General features: G+C 44.4%; 1 protein-coding gene across 1 annotated transcript in view; it reads left to right on the top strand.

Moving 5' to 3' along the window:
• Window positions 1–21,670, top strand: part of CMTR1 (cap methyltransferase 1) — a 54,625-nt gene that overhangs the window by 3,192 nt on the left and 29,763 nt on the right. Inside the window, exons 3-8 of the mRNA XM_070456516.1 lie at window positions 9,259–9,410; window positions 10,889–11,047; window positions 13,874–13,966; window positions 15,410–15,481; window positions 16,560–16,654; window positions 16,777–16,849. Of these exons, the coding sequence (XP_070312617.1) occupies window positions 9,259–9,410; window positions 10,889–11,047; window positions 13,874–13,966; window positions 15,410–15,481; window positions 16,560–16,654; window positions 16,777–16,849 (644 nt within the window). The remainder of the gene's footprint in view (window positions 1–9,258; window positions 9,411–10,888; window positions 11,048–13,873; window positions 13,967–15,409; window positions 15,482–16,559; window positions 16,655–16,776; window positions 16,850–21,670) is intronic.

Genomic DNA, 21,670 nt, shown 5'->3' with positions numbered 1-21,670 from the left:
ATGTCCAACTCTGTGTGACCCCATAGACGGCAGCCCACCAGGCTCCCGTCCCTGGGATTCTCCAAGCAAGAATACTGGAGTGGGCTGCCGTTTCCATCTCCAGTGCATGAAAGTAAAAAATGAAAGTGAAGTCGCTCAGTCGTGTCCGACTCTACAGTCCTGGTAGGACTGTAGCCTACCAGGCTCCTCCATCCATGGGATTCTCCAGGCAAGAGTACTGGAGTGGGGTGCCATTGCTATCTTCTTGTTTCTGCTAGTTGCTGGCAATTCCTGGTGTTCCTGCAGCAGCATAACTCCAGTCTTTGTCTTTGTGTGTGTCTGTGTTCAAATTCCCTCTTCTTAGGAGGATAGCAGTCATTGGATAAGGGCCCACCCGAATCCAGTATGACCTCATCTTAATTCTATTACATCCGCAGAGACCCTGTTTCCAAATGCCATGTTCCCAGTGCTGAGTGGATATGATGTTTTGGACGCCCAGTACCCCCAGCAGTCTTGCATTTTTGTATCCTCTGCTGGATCAATGGTAAATTGGAATGAAATTTGGTGACAGATTGGTGACTGAAATAGTGTGAAGCATCCCCTTGAGGGTGATAGAAAATACAGTTTATTCTCAAGAGGCTGGCTAATTGAAGGGCGGTTACTCATCAGGTGTACTGAGTAGCTGGTCCAGAAGGGAGGAACTTGACAGACCTTGCAGACAGCTAATGAAGCATTTGGTGCAGCCTTGATCCCCGCTAGATAAGAGACTCTTCTTATAACCTTCTGTGTGGGGATAGGTGCGCCTTTGAAGTTGTCACAGATTTTAGGGTGGGTGGGAAAGGGTTTATGTCATTGAGGTTGCTAATTTGGGAAGGCAAAAGTATATTGGGCGAATCGCTTCTGGCAACTGTTGAGGAAGGGGATTTTGCTTATCACCTGGGATTTGAGCAACTTGAAGGTAGAATCTTCAGTCTTGAGCAGGAGAAATGGCCTGCATGGGGGAAGGGAATGTGTGCCTAGGGGAATACTTAGGTGGTGGAGGTATCTGGTCCTGAGTGGATCTCGGGGGACATTTGCTGTCAAGAGAATGACTCCCAGGAGATGAAGGTTATACTTAACCCTCTTTCAAGGGAACCAGTCTAATTTAAATTTCAAGCTTTTAAAAATGTGACTGTGAATTGCGATTATTCCCCCTGCCTTCCATTCTCCCACAAACTCCCCTTAATTCTGCCAAATGACTTTAACCTTTTCAGAAGTAGCACCATGTGACTCAGTCAGGTTTGACTGTTTCTGTTGTGTGTACAGAATGGAAATCTAGAGGTGGCCAGTACGTTGTATATGTCATTTGGTCCCTTTGATTTGCAGAAAAATGAGGCAGAGGCAAACATTGTTAACTTCCCCGGTCAGCTTATTTTAGGGAGGGGCAGTTCCACAGAAAACTCTGAGGGTGAGTGTCTGATGTCTTCATCAGCAAGACTGCTGTCTGTGCCCCTCCCCTTGCAGCCACATGCCTGACATGGAATAAATGGCTCAGTACATGGGAATGACAGAGGATGAGATGGTTGCATGGCATCACCGACTCAATGGACATGATTCTGAGTAAACCCAGGAGTTGGTGATGGACAGGGAGGCCTGGCGTGCTGCAGCACATGGGGTCGCAAAGAGTCGGACACGACTGAGCAGCTGAACTGAACTATTTACTGAATAGAACTGATGGAAAGCAACAGTGGTATCTTTTCTAAAACCCTTAAAATGCTTCACCTCTTTGATTGTGCCCCTGCTCCAGTCTGCAGAGGATCATTTCATTAAGTACTTTGCATTAATATCATCTCCTTCTGTGTTGATTTCTCTCAGACATCCCCTGGACAGTGTGCTCTGGTAGTTTTCTGTCTCCCCAGAAACTGCATATCCCCTGAGAGCTCTCTGTGGCTTTCCTGTTCAAGACAATGCATTAAAGCAGGTGTGTTTCCTCTCCAACCGCTTCTACCTGGACATACTGTTGAATAGATGATTGAAATATGCTCTTTAGGGAGTTCAGATAGAAAAACAAAAAATCAGTAGTTGCTGTTTCTGTCTGTCTGGGCCTTGTTTGTGCTTCTTTTGCTAGATCAATGTGGTGACTCATTAATAGATCTATTTATTTTATTTATTTATTTATTATTATTAGATCTATTGTTTATTTTGCATTATTGACAGGGTAGCTGCATTGCCAGTCTGAGACTGACGTCTGACCAGACTAAGGAAGAAAAGGGATGTTGTTGTCATGGCCACTGGGTCATCATGTGTTGAGTATTTTGAGAGGAGTTTGAAGGCATTTTCAAGCCTAAATAAACTCTTGGAAATTAAGCAAGGAGAGGCAGATGGCAGTCATTTTGTTCTTATCCTGGATAAGTTGGTCTAGACCCCAAGACAATTTCCTTTTCTCCTCAGCTGCTCATCTTGTGTGGGCTCCCAGCCCTCCCATAGCGTGTTGCTCTGGAAGTTGCTGGGCTCCTTCAGCCGAAAGTGCCTTCCCCTCCACCAGGTTTAATTCTTCCCTAAATAGGCTATTTCCCCTGAAACACCATCGTTTTCCTGTCAGCCCAGATTCATGACCTTAATCAAAAACTTCCTTTATCGGTATCTGTTTAAATTGCTCTAACGAGTTACCATTTGTCTGGCATGAAGGAGAAATTGAGTCTTTAAACAGGAGTGAGTGTATTCCACAGCAGTTGTTAGGCAGGATGTGATGTTATTGAAGTACGTAATTTATTCTTCTGCATCTGTGTGCTGCTCACCTTGACCATTAGTGGTTGGAGCTGTCCCTCCTTGTGTGTTGACATGTTTGACCTGCTGTTATATTATGAAAAATTCTGTCAGTAGCTGGGAAACCTCTGATTCTTCTCTAAAATAAACCTCTTGTCTTTAAAATGTTTTAAGAGTAATGATTTCTATCAGGTAGAGAAGAAATCATAAGTGAAACATGGAAGAATGTCTTGGGCTCTCGGGTAGGTTTTAGAAGGGAAGCTCCTGGGGAGTAAATGGGAATGCCACCCAGCTTTGGCACGTTCTTAATGAAACTCATGATTTTAATAGACTGACCTTATTACTCCTGTTAATTTATATCCTCATTAAAAGATTGTCTGCTCAATATTTGCCAAATTCTTATCAGTCTTGGGTGGCTAAACTTCCTCTTTAGCTCCTGCTGCAGCCGAGACAGGGGTCTTCTTTTCATCTGAAAAGAGTGGCCCCAGAGACCCAGGGGTGAAAATGAGTAGTGGCCATGGCAGTCTGTGGACATTAAGACTGTTCCAGGGCACTTGGCTTCAATGGTGTCAGGCTAAGAACAGGCTTTAAGTAGCACATGAAAAGAGAAATAAGGCTTATCTGCTAATCCAGCACACTTCTCCATCTCACAAAGAAAAGCCTAGTTGCATATTTTAGCTCCTGTCAACCTCATTCTCAGACCTTGGGCGGGACAGCTGTACTCTAGGTGACACCTTGGAAAAAGGAATGGCGTGGAAAGATCTTTGTGCCAGAGTCCAGGAATATTGCACCTGAGCCACCATGGATTTGCCCAGTGAGCCCTGCACCCAAATTTGGTTCTCCCTGTCATTTTGGTCCAAAAATGTTATGAAGACAAAAGATCTCTCTCTCTTTGGGATCTGAGGGTGGCAGGAACCCTGCATGCCCAGGAATGGTAATCATACTGTTGATGGGTGCCCACTGATGGATCCTTAAGCAAACCTAATAGCCTGGCAGCTCCCTAGAGCTGGACCAAGGGCACATTGTCCTGTGAGAAGGATAGCAGGCTTTCCTCATCTTTATATAGATAGATGTGTGAGCTCCAGATAGCTGGTGAAAGAAATAACAACTGATGTAACATTGTAGCTTCTAGGCTAGCTGGGTCCCAGGATCCCTGGTCTTCCCTGAGAAACTTGAGGGCTGTGCGCAGAGAGCTGCCCCTATTGAGCTGTACAGATTAGAGGCAGGGAAGCAACCGAGGAGAAAGACGCTGCACTTGGGAAGCACAGCTCTTCAGCGTGTGGGAGCTCTGCTGAGCGCACATCTCTCCTCTGCATGGGTGATGAGTGGCCCAGGCTTAGTCTTGAGCTGCTCAGGTCTTTCCCCTCATATCTGCTGCCCTCTGAAGATTACTCTGGAAACAAATTCTGCACAAGGCTTATTGAATGAGACTATTTCTTTATCTTTTTTTTTCTTTAGCCCTAATTTTGAAACTAATAATATATTCTTATTTCTTACACAGAAAATGCAGAAAAGGCAAGACAGAAAATAAATATCACCATACCTCTCAGTTTCCATGGTTACTCATTGTTAAGGTTCTGGGTCTTTCCTTCTGAGTAGCACTCTGTGATGTGTGTCGCATTGGCCCATGTAAGCATGTTGGCTCCTTATTGAGGGGATTGGAGAGTTACCTTATGAGGACGAAGGCCGATTTGGTGCCTCTCATTCAGGGATTTTCTCAGCCAACATTCCTCCTCAGAAGCCAGACTTTTGTTTTTAAGTTTATTCTAATTTTTTCACACATGCTCACCTGCTTTTCTTTTGCAGAATGTTATATATACTTAAAAATGCATGTTTATCTTAGCTGTTGGATTTTTAAGCTCTCTGGGAGTAGGATTGATACTTTTGGATAGTACTCCATTGTATACAACATGGACCGTTTATAAAAACAGGTCCTGAACCAAAGTTGTTGATCTCTTAAACAGTATAAGGTGTCCTTTTTTGGCCTTCTGGGGTACAGGGTGCTAAAGAGTAGTCCAAGGGGAACACAGTTCTCTGTCAGGATATAGGTATTCCATCTTCATGCTTAAATTTTTTGTTGAACCTTAAAAAAATTTTTTAAGACTTCATTTTATTTTTTTTTAGAGCAGGTTGTTTCACAACAAAATTGAAAGTAGAAAGGACCTCCTACACCCCCGCCCCTGTGAGTACAGCCTCCTCCATTACCAACATCTCTCTCAGGAGTGCTGTATTTGTTACAATTGATGAACCAATGCTGACACAACATTGTGGTTCACTTTTGATGTTGTACACTCTGTATTTGGACAAATACTAGATTGGTGCAAATGTAATTGCAGTTTTTGTATTGTTGAAATTTGCCATTTGATACTGGAATACATTCTTAATAAATGTGATATACACCATTTTAATGCACATTTCTCGCTTTTTTTTTTTTTTGCTAATGTCTTTTTACTTGCTGTTTATCTTTCCTTTTTGGACTATGGAAATGATGTTAAACAAAAAGCAAATTCGAGCTATTTTCTTGAGTCCGAAGTCATAAAGCAGTGGAGACAATGCGCAACATCATCAACACATTTGGCCTAGAAACTGCTAGTGAACGTACAGTGCAGTGGTGGTTCAAGAAGTTTTGCAAAGGAGACAAGAGCCCTGAAGATGAGGATCATAGTGGCTGGCTATTGAAAGTTGCTAACGGCCACCTGAGAATGGTCATCAAAGCTGATCCTCTTACAGCTACACAAGTTGTCAAAGAACCTAGCGTCTGCCATTCTATCTTCATTTGGTATTTGAAGCAAATTGGAAAAGTACAAAAGCTCAGTGAATGCCTCATGAGCTGACTGCAAATCAAAAAAATTGTCATTTTGAAGTGTCATCTTCTCTTATTCTATGCAACAGCAATGAACCATTTCTTGATCAGATTGTGATGTGTGACGAAAAATGGATTTTATGTGACAGTCAGCAATAACCAACTCAGTGGTTGGACTGAGAAGCTCTAAAGCACTTCCCAAAGCCAAACTTGTACCAGAAAAAAATCTCATAGTCACTGTTTGGTGGTCTGCTGCCCATCTGATCCACTACAGCTTTCTGAATCCCAGTGAAACCATTACATCTGAGAAGTATGCTCAGCAAATTGATGAGATGCACTGAAAACTGCAACGCTTGCAATTAGTATTGGTCAACAGAAGGGGCCTGATGCTTCACCATGACAACACCTGACCATATGTCACACAACCAGTGATTCAAAAGTTGAACAAATTGAGCTACCAAGTTTTGCCTCATCCACCATACCCCTTCTTTAAGCATGTCAGTGACTTTTTGCAGGGAAAACGCTTCCACAACCAGTGGGAGGCAGAAAATGCTCTGCAAGAGTTTATTGAACCCCAAAGCATGGATTTTTATGCTATAGGAATAAACCAACTTCTCATTGGCAAAAATGTGTTGGTTGTCATGGTTCTTATTTTGATGAATAAAGATGTGTCTGAGCTTAGTTAGTAACGGTTTTAAAATTCACAATCCAATACCACAGTCATTTTTGCCCCAACCTAATACATAATGGCGTGTATCCTTCCCTGTATTTCTGAGGGCTGGACGTCTTACACCACATGTTTGAGGTGTTGTAAGAAGGAATGTCCTAAGGACTTGTTCACTCAGTAGATGCTTAGCAAAGATGACAACTGGGTGCCAGTTCTTTAAATTCACTATAGTGAGTATCTAGTTCATTGGTTTTAATGCAAAGCCTCAGTTCAAGTGTTAGAGATAGAAGGTTAATTGTGGCACAGTCCTTGCTTCCTGGGAGTGACTGTGTCCAGTGGGGTGGCATGTGGTAACTAGCTCTCAGGCAGTGTGATGAATGCTGTGCCGACAGTGTGAATACTGGTGCTGCTGGAGCTCCGTGGAGGGGAAAGTCAGGCCTGGGTGCTAGGGAAGACTGCGCGGTTTTCTGAATGTCAGCCCTTTGCGACTCCGTGTTTTCACAGAGAGATGGATGGATCAGTGCAGACAGGCTTTAGAATTAGAATGTAATTCTCAAGTTATGAATACCTGTATAAAGTCCATTTTGGGTATATAGAGAATTTTTTTAAATGGCTGTCTTTTGTGCCTTTCCTCAAATACTTCCCACAAACAGCCATGAGTCAACATCTGTTCTCAGGGACCTCCTTTCTTTCTTCTTTTTTTTTTCTCCTTTCTTTCTTAAAAGAATTGTGCTATGTTGCTAAGTTAGGTTTTTTTTTTTTTTCTTAACATTTATTTAAAATTTTGATAGCTAATATAGTCACATGGTTCATAAATAAAAAAATATAAAAAGATAGCCACTGTAAACTCTAGTGATATAAAAATAGAAGTCAGGCTTCACTTTTTCCACTTGTTCCAAGTAATCATTTTGGTATTCTTTCACTGTGCCTCAACCCCACATGTGTGGCTAATCACTTTTATTGGTCTTGTATATCTTGCCTTCCAAAAGCTCTTTTTGTAATTACAAGAAATAAAAATTTTATTCTATTTTATTCTTATTGTCCTTTTTGAGAACATGAAAGTTAGGATGCCATGCTCATGAATATGGTCTCAGTCTTCTGTTATCCAGTTGACAACGTGTCTTGGTGGTCTCATCATTTCAATACATAGAGTGGAGGTTCCCAAGTTTTCTTGGTTCTTGACACTCTTAGTGTTGCTTTAACTTTTTTCACTATGCCCTTAAAATACCAAAAGAAATACCTAACAGGTTTGTTAAGTATTTAGGTCTAAATAGCAAGCATTTATATCCTAATAACTACGAGATATCTGCAAGAATAATGTTCATAAATTGAAGAAATTAAAAAATTTTATTCTTTAAAACATTTTTACTGTGGGCTGCACTGGATCGTTGCTGCTGCGTGCAGGCTTTCTCTAGTTGTGACGAGTAGGAGCGGCGTTGCTGCTGCGTGCAGGCTTTCTCTAGTTGTGACGAGTAGGAGCGGCTCTTCCTCGCGATGCAAGGGCTTTCCCTGCAGTGGCTTGCCTTGCTGCAGAGCGCCGGCTCTGGGAGGAAGGGCTTAGTTTTCCGGCACCATGTGGAGTTCTCCCAGATCAGAAATTGAACCTGTGACCCCTGCATTGACAGAGGGAGCCTTATCTACTGTTCCACCAAAGAAGTCCCCAGAATTTTATTAAATAAGCACAGTTGCCTATTAATGAGATTTGTATACTTTTGAGCATGGTACAGCTTCTTTAACCTTGGGGTCAGATTGAACACTACCACTGTCATTTCGTGTTCTGCATTCCTCCTGGCTTGCAGTTTATACCATTTTCAGTGGGACTTTGCAGAAATTGTTTACCAGATTTCTTTTCTTTGTTCACCATGGAGGATCTTCATTCCCTGATCAGGAGTCGAACCCCTGCCCCCGGCAGTGGAAGCATGGAGTCTTAACCACTGGACCACCAAAGTAGTTTAACTGATCTTTGAGATAGAATTTATTTCCAGATTTGGGTGGGTTTGCCTAAGAAACTACCTGAATAAAGCTATATTGGGTTGAGATATCTTTTTCTGTTTTTTGGCCATGCCATGCAGCTTGCTGGATCTTAGTTCCCTGACCAGGGGTCGAACCTGGCAATGAAAGCACTGAGTCCTGACTACTAGATTGCCAGGGAATTCCTTAAAATCTTCTAAGAGGTTCACATATCTATCAAAGAGAAGGAAAGATTCAGTTATAGTGATTATCTAGACTGTGGCTTATCCCACCTTTGGCCAGGAGACAGGTAACCCACCACTTCTAGTAGCTGCTAAGGTGGGTCTTATTTGGAGTCTTTGGACAACAAAATTGCTGACAAATGACACTACTGGCTGGACTCACCCAGGCCGGCAGCTCCCCTGCTGGAGCCTTCAGTTGCGGCTCCTCTTTTCCCTGCCTCAGTGTGGCTGCTTGAACCCCCGTCTTCCCTGTCTTCCCTCTCTTCCTCCTCTTCCTTTCCTATCCCCACCTCCCCCTTCACCTCTTCCCTTCTCTTCCCCCACTTTCACTCTGAGCCAGCTCTTCTCTGGGGCTGTGCTGTAGACGCGCCCCCCCCCCCAAGTTTGAAGGACCATGAAAACAGAAAGCTAGGAGGTTAGACAATTGCAAACTATGATAGATAGTCCCCATGATAGAATTGTTGAAAATGAAAATAGGTGTCAGTGTTTGGAAACTGATGTTCAACTAATAAGTAGCAGCAGAAATAATAATCATATCATTAATTTTTTATTTGACAACGTGCTCCCAAATAACATTTTTTCACTTAATCTTCAAACATTTCTATGAGGAAGGTATTGTCATCCCAGTTTTGTAAGAGATGGGAAAGGAAGACTGATATTTTGAACTCCCATTGTGTGTCAGATACCCTTAGGAAACTTCAGTGGCCTTGCCCAAGATTACACAGTTTGTAAGAGGTAGAGAATACATTTGACCTGGGTCACTTAATGAACTTTGTGCAGTGCATGTACCGAACACTAGTTGTATAAATGAAACTTTAGAGGCTATATTGTGCCGTAAACACACCAAAACATTTTCTTTTTTTCTTTTCTAGCATCTGCTACAAGCCTAAGTGGGTCTGACAGCGAGACTGAGGGGAAGCAACGCAGCTCAGACTCTTTCGACGATGCATTCAAGGCAGACTCTCTTGTGGAGGGAACTTCCTCTCGCTACTCCATGTATAACAGTGTGTCCCAGAAGCTCATGGTATGTCAGCGCTTGGGTTGGGTTTCTAAAGTTCTACCAGCAGAATGAGAGGAGGGAAGCCGTGTTGGCAAGAGAAGCAGCAAACCGAGGGTGTAAGTTTTCCCTCTGCTTACCAGCTGCTGTAGTTCAGCAGAGAGCACGTAACCCCTTCTTGATACACGTATCACATTTGAAGCATCCATGGGCAGCGGCTGCTCAGGCCTGCTTCTCCTGTCCAGAGCTGGGGCAGCCTTTGGTCTCCTTAGTAGTGAGTTCTTATGAGCATATGTGAGCACATGGATGTGTGTTGGTGGATAAGGAGGCTTCATGCTGAGATTTTTGCTCTAGTGAGTGATCTTAAAAAAAAATGACTAAAATCCTGCTCACTCCCAGATTCCTAAAATAAATGGGAGTAGAGCTGTCTTCTGTGTTAACTTCCAAAAGAGGGCCCAGTTTTCCTTTCCACCTTCAGTACCCTGTTGATATACCACAGGAGGAAGGTGGAAGAAAAGACTTGCTTACTTTTGCAAAGGTCAGGGAAATCCAAGTTTGTCTCCTGTCTAGCTTCACGAATATCACAGTTGACGTCTCCATTTTCTGTTGGAGTCATTTAAGAATGAGAACTGCTACTTCTGAAGTCATAGTCAGGATTCTGATTTGGGGGCCAAAAACTTCGGGGAAGTGGGAGATGGGAAGGTTGGTGACTCAGACTCTGACCTGGGGAAAGGTTTGTGGCTACTGTAGGAATTTCATCCAGCTGCTGAGCCTGCAGTGCCCCTTCCACAGGGAATACAGGCCTCTAGAGGAAACAGGGCTTTAGGGTTGGAGTTCTTTTATTAGACAAGGGTATGTGGGTTTGGGGTCTCTGGTTTTAGGGATATGTAACTGGGCCCAGGACTCTAGAGTTTAGTGTAAGCTTTTTAGTTAGTTGTGACATTTAAACAGATGTTTCTGTCCTGTCTTACAGTACCTTCCATACCTCAGTTTTACATGAAGTGATTTTTCAGTTAATCTCTTGATTAAGTGGGCTCCTTCAAGCCCTCATTGTCCTTCCCTAGTAAGGCCATTTGACTGGTTAAGGGTAAGGTTTAGAAGTTGCCGCTGGAAGCAGTTCCATTTTAAATTATGTTCTCTTTATCAGCTCTGCTCTAGATCTACTTCTCACTTAATCAGATAAATTAGCTGGAAGGGTAGTTGTGCAAATGTCCAGTGAGATTCATTATGTACTACTGGTGCCTTTAATTACAGCTATGAGGTCCCTTCTCATTTATCCAACTTGTGGTTGCCCTAGACTTTCACCCCCAGAATAGACAGCCACAGGGCTCACAATCAAACTGCAGTTATTAGGCTAGAAGGAAAACTTTAGGCCTTACTCATTTATATTTCTCACAATTTAATACAGTGTCTGACACAGTAGAAGGACTGAATAAATGTCTATTTATGTAAGTGCTCCACTTCTGTTTGCTTATATAAATGCACCATTTACGTCTCTTTTTCAGGCCAAGATGGGCTTCAAGGAAGGTGAAGGACTGGGTAAATACAGCCAGGGTCGGAAGGACATCGTTGAGGCCTCTAATCAGAAAGGTCGACGAGGCTTGGGTCTGACACTGCAAGGCTTTGACCAAGAGCTGAATGTGAACTGGCGAGATGAGCCAGAGGTACCTCGTGTGGAGGGGAGACGGGAAGGCCATTTATGTCTTTATGAAACCATATTAACAAACTAGAAGTCCCCAGAGGCAGTATGATCAGGGTGGTTAGTGGGGATTGGAACTGGTTTCTTACATGGATGATATGGGGGTGTCCAAAATGGAAAAGAGGAGCCTAGGGGAGATACAGTGGGCTATGGATTTGTTTCCTGTTGCTTCATATGAGACTGGGTCTAAGACCAGTGGGTAGAAGATACAGAAAGGCAGAGTGTCTCCACAAAGAACTTGAATAAATAGATATAGCTTTTCACCAGTGATGAACATGCCTAAGGAGGTAGAGAGCTCCCTTTGCTGAAAGGATTCATGTGAGCCAAATGAGGACCACTCTCCCATTGTGTGAGTAACTGGATCAGGTACCCTCCAAGGTCCTTGCACCTCCTCAAGTTTATGATATCCTGATATTAAATAGGTGTTTGTTTATGCCAAATAGCTTTTCTCTTGTGGGTTTATTCTGCTTATCTCCTTGGGTGTGAGTTTGTTTTAATCCTGAATATCTAAAGAGATTCCCTCTGATGGTACAGATAATGTTGAAAATTTTTTTTGAAAGTTTATTTTTATTGATTTACTTATGCCTTACTTTATTCCACAGAGGATTTGAAGTGAGTATAATAAAAGTATCTAAAAATAATGATAAAATGTTACCATTATAGAGTTGAAACTAGAGAAAATGAAACACAAATGTCTAGCCTTCCATATAGTTGCTTAAGTTGAGCTTCAGATGTTGCTCTGAACTCTGGAAAATGGATATTTTGTCTCCCTGTTGTTTCAGTTCAGCAAAGAAGTTCTGTGAACCTGTGCATGATAAAAGCCTAATAAAGTGTCAGAGTAAGATGCTAACAAACCAGGAGTTGATGGATTCTGAGAGTGGTCCTGCTGTGTTGCCTTGTAGTTGTAAGGAGACGCGACAATGCAAAATAGGCAAATACTGATCATTGGGGCTAGATGTAGGTTTCTGCCTCCAAACTCCTTGGTACTTTCCATGTCCTCATTTATCTAGAGTGGGTGAAAAGTCCCTACCCTCCCAATAGGGCAGAATTAGAACTAACTTTGCTAAACTTGGAATCTGAAATTTGCTCATAAAATCTGTTTTTAATAGAGACAGGCTATTGAAAAAAAAAGGGGGTTTTTTTGGCCCTGTTAGATGGTTTGTGAGATCTTAGTTCCCTGACGGGATTAAACCCTGGCCATGCCAATGAAAGTGCCAAGTCTTAACCACTAGACCCCCAGGGAATTCCATGAATAATTTTTTTTGAGGCAAGGCTGACCTAATCACCATTTACCATAATTCACTTTTTCTTCTTAAAGATATTCTTTTGGTTAAGAGTTTGCCTCAACTATTTGTTGGTGGCCACTTCTTTTTGTTTGTTTTTGTTTTAAAATTTAAATCAGTTTGTTTATTTTTGACCATGCCAGCTCATGTGGGATCTTAGTTTCCCAACTAGGAATCAAACCTGTGCCCCCTACAGTGGAAGCACAGTGTCTTAACCACTGGATCACCAGGGAAGTCCCACTTCTTTAAGGCAATTGAGTCTGGGTGGCCTGAGGTGAACGTCTGATTCCTGGAGTCACTGCATGGAGAATGCTCAGTGGCACTGCTGTTCAGGAATATGGAGTGCAAGGTGTGGAGCTTCAGACAGAGTTCACTTTATGGTAGCTGTAATGTTCAGACTTCATTACATGGGGAGGTTGAATCTGCTATTCCCCTCCAAAGGAGCATCCATACTGTGTATGAGCTTCTTTGTAGAGGTTATAATTCACAACTTTTATACCTAAAGGGACCGGCTTTGACCAAGAGAAAGCCATGATTCATTGCTAGATTTTGACAAAAGTTTTCAGTAATTTTTCTTTGAAATTTTTTCTCTGTTGATGGTAGTTGGCTTGCCCTCAAGACCTTGCATTGAGATACCATTTTATGCTTTTCAGAGCATGTAATATTACCTTTAATCTCATTGCTTCAATTCGCAATGGTGAATCTATTCTCCACACTTGCTTGGAGGGAAAATGTTGAGCTGCCAATGCAGGTTAGCCACCGATTTAGGTTTTTTGGTTTTTTTTTTTTTTCGATTTAGGTTTTATAATCGTTGTCTCTTCAGCCCTATGAACTTAGTTCTGGATGCACGTTAGAATCACCTGATGACCTCTGAAAATGTCCTTACACCCAGTCCCCACCTGAGACCAGCAGAATCATATACTCTGAGTGGGGGGCCCAGGCATCAGTACTTTTTAAGAGGTCTGCAGATAATGCCAAGTGTGGCCAGGATGAAAACCACAGTTTTAGCTTGGTAAGGAAAGTAACTGAAAAATTCAGAGGAAGCAGCACTAGAGAAGCCAGTTTCTACTGTGTCTTGCAATAAAAGGCATCAGGAAGTGAGGCTCGTTGCACTGTCTTCCTGATGTAATTACCTTGTAGACTTGTGTTCTTCTCTGCATCCCCACTGGTCTGACTATAGGCCACCTGCGTTAAGGATCATGTCTTTTTACCTCTGTGTACTGAGCACTTAGTCCGCAGTAGGTGTTCATCAAATAATATTGGAACAAATGAAAGAAACTGAAAGTTGGAGAAGTTTCTTAGAATTCAAACCAGAATTGGCCCTGCCTTTAGAAGTTGAACTTCAGAATCCTGGCTCAGTTCTTAGATCTGACACTCCCATTGGCCTCAGCGTCCTGGACACTTCTCACTCTGAGCCCCTCGATCGCTTTGGGGAAAGTCCTGGTGAGTTGGTGCATGGCCCTGAGGGTCTGCCTTACCTGACTTACTTGCCTCTCTTTTGTTTGTAGCCCAGTGCCTGCGAGCAGGTGTCATGGTTCCCAGAATGTACCACTGAAATTCCTGACACTCAGGAAATGAGCGATTGGATGGTTGTGGGGAAGGTAGGAGTTCAGGAAAATGTACTCTGAATTCTTGACACTTTTGACATTTCTCCTCCTCAAATCAGGTGTGTGTATCTGTATACTTACAGTTTAAGAAAAGTGTGAATCTGAGCTTTCTGGCAGGAATAAAGCTGCATCAAGAGGGTGTCAGGAGCTCCATGAATATGCCCCTGGGACATGTGGCACACAGGGCTTTTTTCCTCCTAGTCATTTACCTTGCAAGGCAGCACAAAATGCATAACTTCTGTCTTCCTCTTGGATGCTTTTTAGAGAAGCTTATTATACACCTATATATATTCTGGTCACTGTTGGGCACTGTTCCAAGTAGATAAAAAGGACTACCTCTGTCCTCAGAAAAGAATGAGGGAGTTGTTACTAAAGGAATTTGTTTATTCTCTTTCTGTAAAATTGTAAGAGTTAAGTATATAGTTTTACCAGATCAGCATGTTCCAGAGAGCAGTTCTCAAAGTGTAGGGACTTCCAGGAATCTCCATGACCCTTTCAGAGGGTCTATGAGTCAGTTATTTTCATGATTCTGACAAGTTATTTGCCTTTTTCATTCTCATTCTCTTACAAGTGTCCTGTGAAGTCTTCCAGAAGCTATGACATGTGATATCACATGTTGAGTGCACATGTGGACAGGAGAGTCTCACTGTCTTGTAGTAAGCCGGATGCTGAGAGCTTTGCAAAAATGGAACACAGTGCCACTCTTCTCAGTCTTTTTTTTTTGAATATAGTTTTCATACACATTTATTTATATTAATATAACATTCGTTTAAACTGAACTAGTAAATATTTAAACATCTCGGTTTTAACTTATATTAAGGTATATAAACACACACACACACACGCGCGAATATACACATCTATCTCCCACAGAAGCAAAAGCTGTTTGGGATCCTCAGTGATCTTACAGAGTGTAAAACCTGAGAATACCGAGTTTGAGCACCACTGATTAAGAAGCAGCCTCACTCATACATGACGCTGAACTCAGCATCCCCATGAGGCTCCTACACCCTTGTTTTCTGTGACGCTGCCAAGTCAGTGCCTGAGGTCCTGCCTTCATACTCATCACGGAGCAAGAGGCTTCCTGGTTGAAGGACAGCCTCTGTCATTTGGGGTGTTCCCAAATGCCCCCCATCCTTCTGCCCCCACACTCTAGGGACAGACAGCTTGGGTGTCTCCTCCCTGTTTGCTTTTCTCAGCCTCAGTGTTCATGAGTCTTGTATCCATATGGTGCTTTCAGGGGAGCCCCAGGGGGCTGCTCCTTCTCGCGGCTGTCTGAAGCCGAGCCAGAGGGATTTAGGCTTTTCCATTCCCCGTCCCTCAGGGGTTGACGTTCTCTGGCAGGGTCTGCTCTGCTCACTCAGAGCCCTGGTTTCCCCACCCTCCCCCAGATGCAGTCACATGTGGTCATTACGGGTTGTTTTCTTCTCCCTGCAGAGAAAGATGATTATTGAAGATGAAACAGAGTTTTGTGGGGAAGGCCTGCTTCGCAGCATGTTGAAGTGTAAGGTAAGGCCTCGTGGCTAGAGCTGGCGCTGAAGATTTTGTATGAGGGGTTGTGCTGGGCTTTTCTTGTTCTTTTGAGTCGGTTGTGGGGAAGCTGAAATTTAGCTAAGATCTTTTTCCTGGAGAGCAGATGTCAGTCTGGCGTGTTTCTGTGAGACTTCTTTTTTCCTGGTGACTCCCCTGCCCCGCAGTGTTGTTCTGTCCCTGTGGTCAGTAGCCAGGAAGGGAACCACTTAATTTCAGTGGGTGGGTTCATCGTAATCCTGAAGGGGGACTGGCATAGTGGAAGATTTAATCATTCTTCAGTATCAGAGCTGAATTCAAATCCTAGTTTTGCAGCTTTTTTTTTCTTTCTTTGCTGAGTGACTTTGGACCATTTGCTTTAGCTTCTCCGAGTTTCCTTATCTTTAAATTATGAAGAAAAAAATACTCAGTGTTGTTGAAGTTAAAAGAGATAGTTGGTGTCACTCTCCCCTTGATGTCTTCTGACCTGACCTGACTTTGGTCAGGAGGTGCATTGCCTGGGGCAGGGTGACCCAGGGAAACTGAGGAGAAAATGAGTTGGAGGAGAAGCAAGGCCTGAGACAAGCCTCACAGAGCTCATTTTTCTGGCAGGTAGAGTGTTAGAAATATCCTCAGGTAAAGTGAGGCTTTCTTTTTCCAGAGAGAATTAGAGGAAAGAGAAGGGTTCCCTGCTGTGAGGCAGTGCCCTCAGAAGAGCCTCATCTTGGTTTGCCTGCCTTCTTTCTGAGTGCACCCTTCATAACAAAACTCTAGGCCCTGCCGCGTTGCTGCTGGAGTGGAGAAGCAGGCTTGCAGTGAGGGCTAGCAGTGCCAGTAGGATTAATACCACTTACCACGTGGCAGGCATGTGCTTGCGTCCCTTTTAGTTTGTACCATTTTACAAGTGAGGTAGTTGAGAGGCAGAGTGATCGAGCCGCCACTCTGGGCTCACATGTCTGATCATTTCAGAGTTGGCATGCAGCAGGGGCCTAGCTCTTCAGAGGGCTGTGAACCCGGCTCATCAGGCTCCATCCCAGAGGGTGATGTTCACCTTGTGGTTCTGATTCTCTCCGGGCAGAGTGTGTTTGATGTCCTGGATGGGGAGGAGATGCGGCGAGCTCGGACCCGGGCCAATCCCTACGAGATGATCCGAGGAGTCTTCTTCCTCAACAGGTTTGCTGGCATTCCTCCCCCCCACCCCCCAACAATGTGCAGTGGTCGATGTTTCCTTTTGAGCCTCCACCCTCCCATCTGTCTGTAACTGAGGTGTGCTTTTCTGTCTTGCTTTGTTGCAGGGCAGCAATGAAGATGGCTAACATGGATTTTGTGTTCGATCGCATGTTTACAAATCCAAGAGACTCTTATGGGGTGAGAACAAGATTTTGCTTCTGAATTCATAGTGCTAAATAGGCTTCAGCTTCAGTGGCTCAGAAATTGTCATTTGTGCAGTGCTAGGAGAGTATTCCTACTGGGTGATGGAGATACATTTTGTGATGAGATATATTTTGCTTTGAACTCTTAAGCTAGGGTTCCACAGTGCTTCCTGTGGTCCCAGGAGTGCCTTAGAAAGCAGTTATCTCTAGGGCTTCAGGCCCTGAGTCCCAGCTCCCGACTCTGCAGATCCTGCTCTTCACTCCAGATGGAGGTGCCCAGGGCTTGCAGCAGTGGAGGAGGGACATTCCTGACCAGATCAGCAGGTGTGACCTCCATAGGCCAAGGGAGCAGGGAGGTGAGGGCATGGCCTCTCTGCTGCACTGATTAAACATGCATTTATCCAGCCCCTACATTGTACCAGGCACAGTGCTAGGCACCAGGAATACATAGATGTGATTCCTTTCCCCATGGTGCTTAGGTTCTGGACATTCTGGGGACTTGAGAGCAGATAAGGGTAAGGGTTGGGTGTGTGTAAAGCCTCTTCAGGCTCGTCGACGTGTAGAGGCCAGTTGCCACCAGGGAGCTCTAGCCTGCCCTCTTCCAGGGTGGGGTGGAGTTTGAGTGCAGTCAGCCCTCTGTGTCTGTGACTCTGCAGGTACAGAGGGCCGGCTGTACACTGCCACTTTATATAAAAACTCAAGCATCTGCAAATTCTGGTATCTGCTGGGGGTCCTGAAACCAATCCTCTGTCAATACTGAGGGATGACTGTGTACAGTCCTTACAGTGAATTAATGTTCCAAATTGAATCTTATGACATCATCTGATTTGGTTGCTGCTGTTTCTGGTATGAGAGGGCAGTACTCTGGGAAATGTCCGAGTGTTGAATGAAATGTGGGCATCTGGGTTCTTTCACTGGTCTGCATGGTCAGTATCATGTTTGAAGGTCTGTGTTCATGGTCAAGGGGCAGTAGGAAGTGCAGCACTTAGTCACAGGTGGTGTCACTCAGGTTCATACCTTCTTTGGGTCTCAGCTGCCTCATCTCTGAAATTAGCCCTCTAACCTGCCAGAGGACCAGGGTAGGACCAAGAGACTCTGAAAGTTTGTCCCAGCTCGAAAATCTGTGACTTCAAATGTGGCCACTTTCCCTTTCTGCTTCTCTGAACAAGCTTCGGGTGGGATCCTGATTACAAGTGGTGGATCGGAATAATTTTCTACTTTGCTACTCTCATTTTTCTGAACACAGACCCTCCATATGATAGAGAAAGAAAAAAAGAAATTTCACTCTAGCTTTCCCTTCAGAGTTTCAGAGCATTTTCACCCTGTTAGTTCTCTGACAGTGAAAGGGTCAGGAGCCAGCTGTTCCCAGTCCAGTTTCTGCCTCACTCAGCCTCCTTCTGCTAGGCCCCTGATTGTCCACTGCTTAAAGAAATTTGTTTTCCAAGTTCTTTATTGCTTCAGCCTCCCCTGCCTGGTTGTTTCCTCCTTGTGGCAGAATGGCAGGTGGACCCCTCCAGCCTTTAGTTATTTCTCCCTCCCCCCTTACAGTACCAGCAAGCTGTACACAACAGCTCTTGGAATTAGCATCTTGAGAAAATTACATTGATATAATGTTGATTTAATTTTCTGAGCTCCGAATGATTTCCCTTAAACCCCTGCCTGGCAGAGGAACTCTGTCAGGTTGATGGGAAATCACAGCGTCATTTTGGGCTTTTGAATGTAAACGCCCCCAGCAGCTGGGATCTGGTTATTGTCTTTTGCTGTCAGGAAAATGAAGTAGGCACCAGGGTTGTACCATTCAGGCAGAGGGTGGAGATGTTACGTAGGAAAAGGTGGCTGTGTTGACAATGCTTCAGGCAGCTTCCTGACTGGCACTGATTGATAGTGGCTGTGGAGAATTGCCTTTCCAGAGAAGTTCTTCTATACTCCACTATGAAAGTGATTTCTCTTCAGCTCCTAGTGTTTGCTTCTGTCTGTTCACCCCTGTTTCCCCCCAAGGACTGGAGTGACAGCCAAGCCCAGCAGGCTTGTGTTTAGAGCAGTCCCAGCAGACATGGGAGTGGCAGAAGCCCCAGGCACACGCCCAGGTTTGCTAGAGTCCCAGTGGCTCTTGGATCAGGGAAATTAGAGTAAGAGTGCGGACAACATGAAGCCTAGGAAAGTGTGAGGAGGTTGGAGATGGGAAGCTGGAGGGGAGGGTCTTTGAGGTTTTTCAGCGTGTTTCTGCTTCTACAGGTTGTGGTAAAAGGAGGAAAGAGATTAGGGAAATAAAAAGATCATAAACAAGAGTTGGAAGGGGCCAGGAAGAGAAAGGCGTTTAGATTCTTTGGGTATATGGAAGTGTATTATATATAAACCAAAACGTTACATGAGGGACTTGTGTGCCTGCGGTTATCGTTGTAGTAAGAAAGCATTGGCTATGAAGCATAACAGGATACAAAAGCTGAATGTAGATCTTGAAGTTTCAGCGCTGTCTTAGAAGAAATTGGACAGCACTTACGAAGTCCCCGCTCCCTGTGGAGCACTGCACCAGACTCTGCAGAGAGAAAAGGAGGGGAGGGACAAGGGTCTGACTCTCAGGGAGCTGGCTGATCTAGTTGAACTTCGTGTCATCTTAACGTTTGTTCAGTATTGTACAGTTTTTAAGGGTCTTCGACATAAGGTACTTTGTTTAATCCTCACAATAGCCTTGAGAAATAACCTACATTAGTTCCAGTTTGTCATTGAGGAAGCTCAAGCTTAAAGACATAAATCACATTCTTGCCTTTGACTGCACAGTCAGTAAGTGGCAGAGGTAAGAACCCCAGCCGTCCTTTCTGAGAAAGGACCTCTGGCCGCGGCCTGCGAGGGTGACACGTCTTGAAATTACAGAACAGATCATGTTTATGCTGTCTTTTTGGAGGTGAGATGCTTTCATTGATTCATTCTCCTTTCTTCTCATAGTCTTCTTTGGGCCAGCCTCTCACCTGGTGAAGCTGGCGCTTGGGGATAGGGCATGGCCTGTGGTGAGGAACAGTGTTTTCACTCTCTCCAGTGTGTGCAGGCCTTAAACTTGTGACGCCTGTCTCACTACCGCTTTGCAGCCTGGGAAGTGCTGCATAATATTCTTGGCGTATGCTATTAGGTCTTTTTTAGTGTGCAAATGAATACAATAAGAAGATATGAATAATTGATAGCTCAGGAACAAAGAATGTTAGGGTGGTGGAGCAGAGGAAGGGGAGAAGGAACTGATATGTCCCAGCACACTGAGTGGGCTTGCCACAGGGTGATGAAGTGTATTTTTAGCTACAGTCCCTTTCTCCAGAGACTTTTTCCACTGTTGTGATCAAGCTAGCTAACCATCATCAGAGGCAAAGCCCTTGTCACCTCGAAAGTGACTGGACTGTGAGCATTAGTATTTCCATTTCTTTCCTATAACTGTTTCCCCTGAAGCCTTCTGATCTTTATCTGGCAGTTAGAGCGCTCTGGACAAGCACCCAGCCGTGCCAGACTTTGAGGGAGAGAAGGATGAGCGGTCTTAGCCCTTCCTGCTGGATGGTCATCAGGGTTCCCCTGCAGTCACCTTTCTGGAGCTCAGCCTCTTGTCACCAGTGCAGATCGCATGTCTCTGCCGTGGAGGCTTGAGACAAGTAAAATTCACCCTTGAGGGCCCAGGTGTGTAGAAAAGTGTAAACACAGTCTAGATCTGCATTCAGCATACATTAAATTTAATTAATTAATTTGGCCAAACTGTGTGGCTTGTGAGATCTCAGTTCCCTGACCAGGGATGGAACCTGGGCCACAGCAGTGAAAGCCCAGTATCCTAACCACGAGGCCACCAGGGAGCGCCCAGCACTTTATATTAAGAATTTAAAGCCACTTAAGTGGCCAAAACTGATCATCTAATACAAATGATGATAGTGTAATGCAGTTATTCTTTAGGTGAGTGGATGCTCTGATGGCTGCCTAGATCAGTGTCTCCTGTTCTCTCAATCTTGTCAGCTTCCAGCTCTGCCCCATGCAGGCCCTGGTCAGCAGAGGGGCAGAGGCAGGAGGGGGTGGTGTGCAAAAAAGGAGGACGCACAGTGCACTGTGCTGTCTTGGGTGGAGTCATGGAACAGAACAAGGGGTCTGGTGAGATCTGAATCAAGACCGGGGTTTAGTTCATAGTGATGTACCCGTGCATGTCAGTTTCTTAATTTTTACAACTGACCATGTAAGATGTTACTAAAACTGAGTGAAGGATATGTGTGAACTTTGTCCTCGCAACTTATCTGTACGTCTCAAATTATTCCATGATAAAAACTTAATTGGAGGGGAAAAGAAAAGAGAGCGTCTAGGAGGAGGGGATAAAGGGGCGCAGAGGCTGTGATTTGGAAGGTGAGGCCCTGGGCTGGGAGGAGGTGATGTGAGAGCCCCTCAGACCCTAGTTGGACAGGAAGCCTGCGTCTCCTGGTCAGGCTGACGGGATGCTGACTAAGCGGTGCTGCAGACTGTGAACAGGTCAGTTTGTGTCTTGGCGTCTCTCTTTCCCTGTCTGTCATGTGGGGGGATAGAACATCTATCTACTCCGCTCGTTGGGACTCTTGTAAGGCAGGATGCGGTGGGGAAAAGATGCTGAGAAATAAAACATGCACACTTGGGTGCCCATTAGGATGTTTTATTAGGAGTCTGAGCCGGGCGTGGTGGTGTGAAAGGCATCAGGGGTGTTTTGAGGTGGGGATGGGTGACTGAAGGCAGTGGTCTCAGGTTTCCTGCGGGTTTCCCGCCTGGCTTGCTGGCGGTTGTGGCTCTAGCAGGAGCTCTGCGCTGTGCTTGCTGAGAGGCTTATTGCACT

The sequence above is a fragment of the Odocoileus virginianus genome, chromosome 27, assembly GCF_023699985.2.
Source record: "Odocoileus virginianus isolate 20LAN1187 ecotype Illinois chromosome 27, Ovbor_1.2, whole genome shotgun sequence".
NCBI classification, from domain to species: Eukaryota; Metazoa; Chordata; class Mammalia; order Artiodactyla; family Cervidae; genus Odocoileus; species Odocoileus virginianus.
This window is presented reverse-complemented; position numbering and strand designations above follow the sequence as displayed.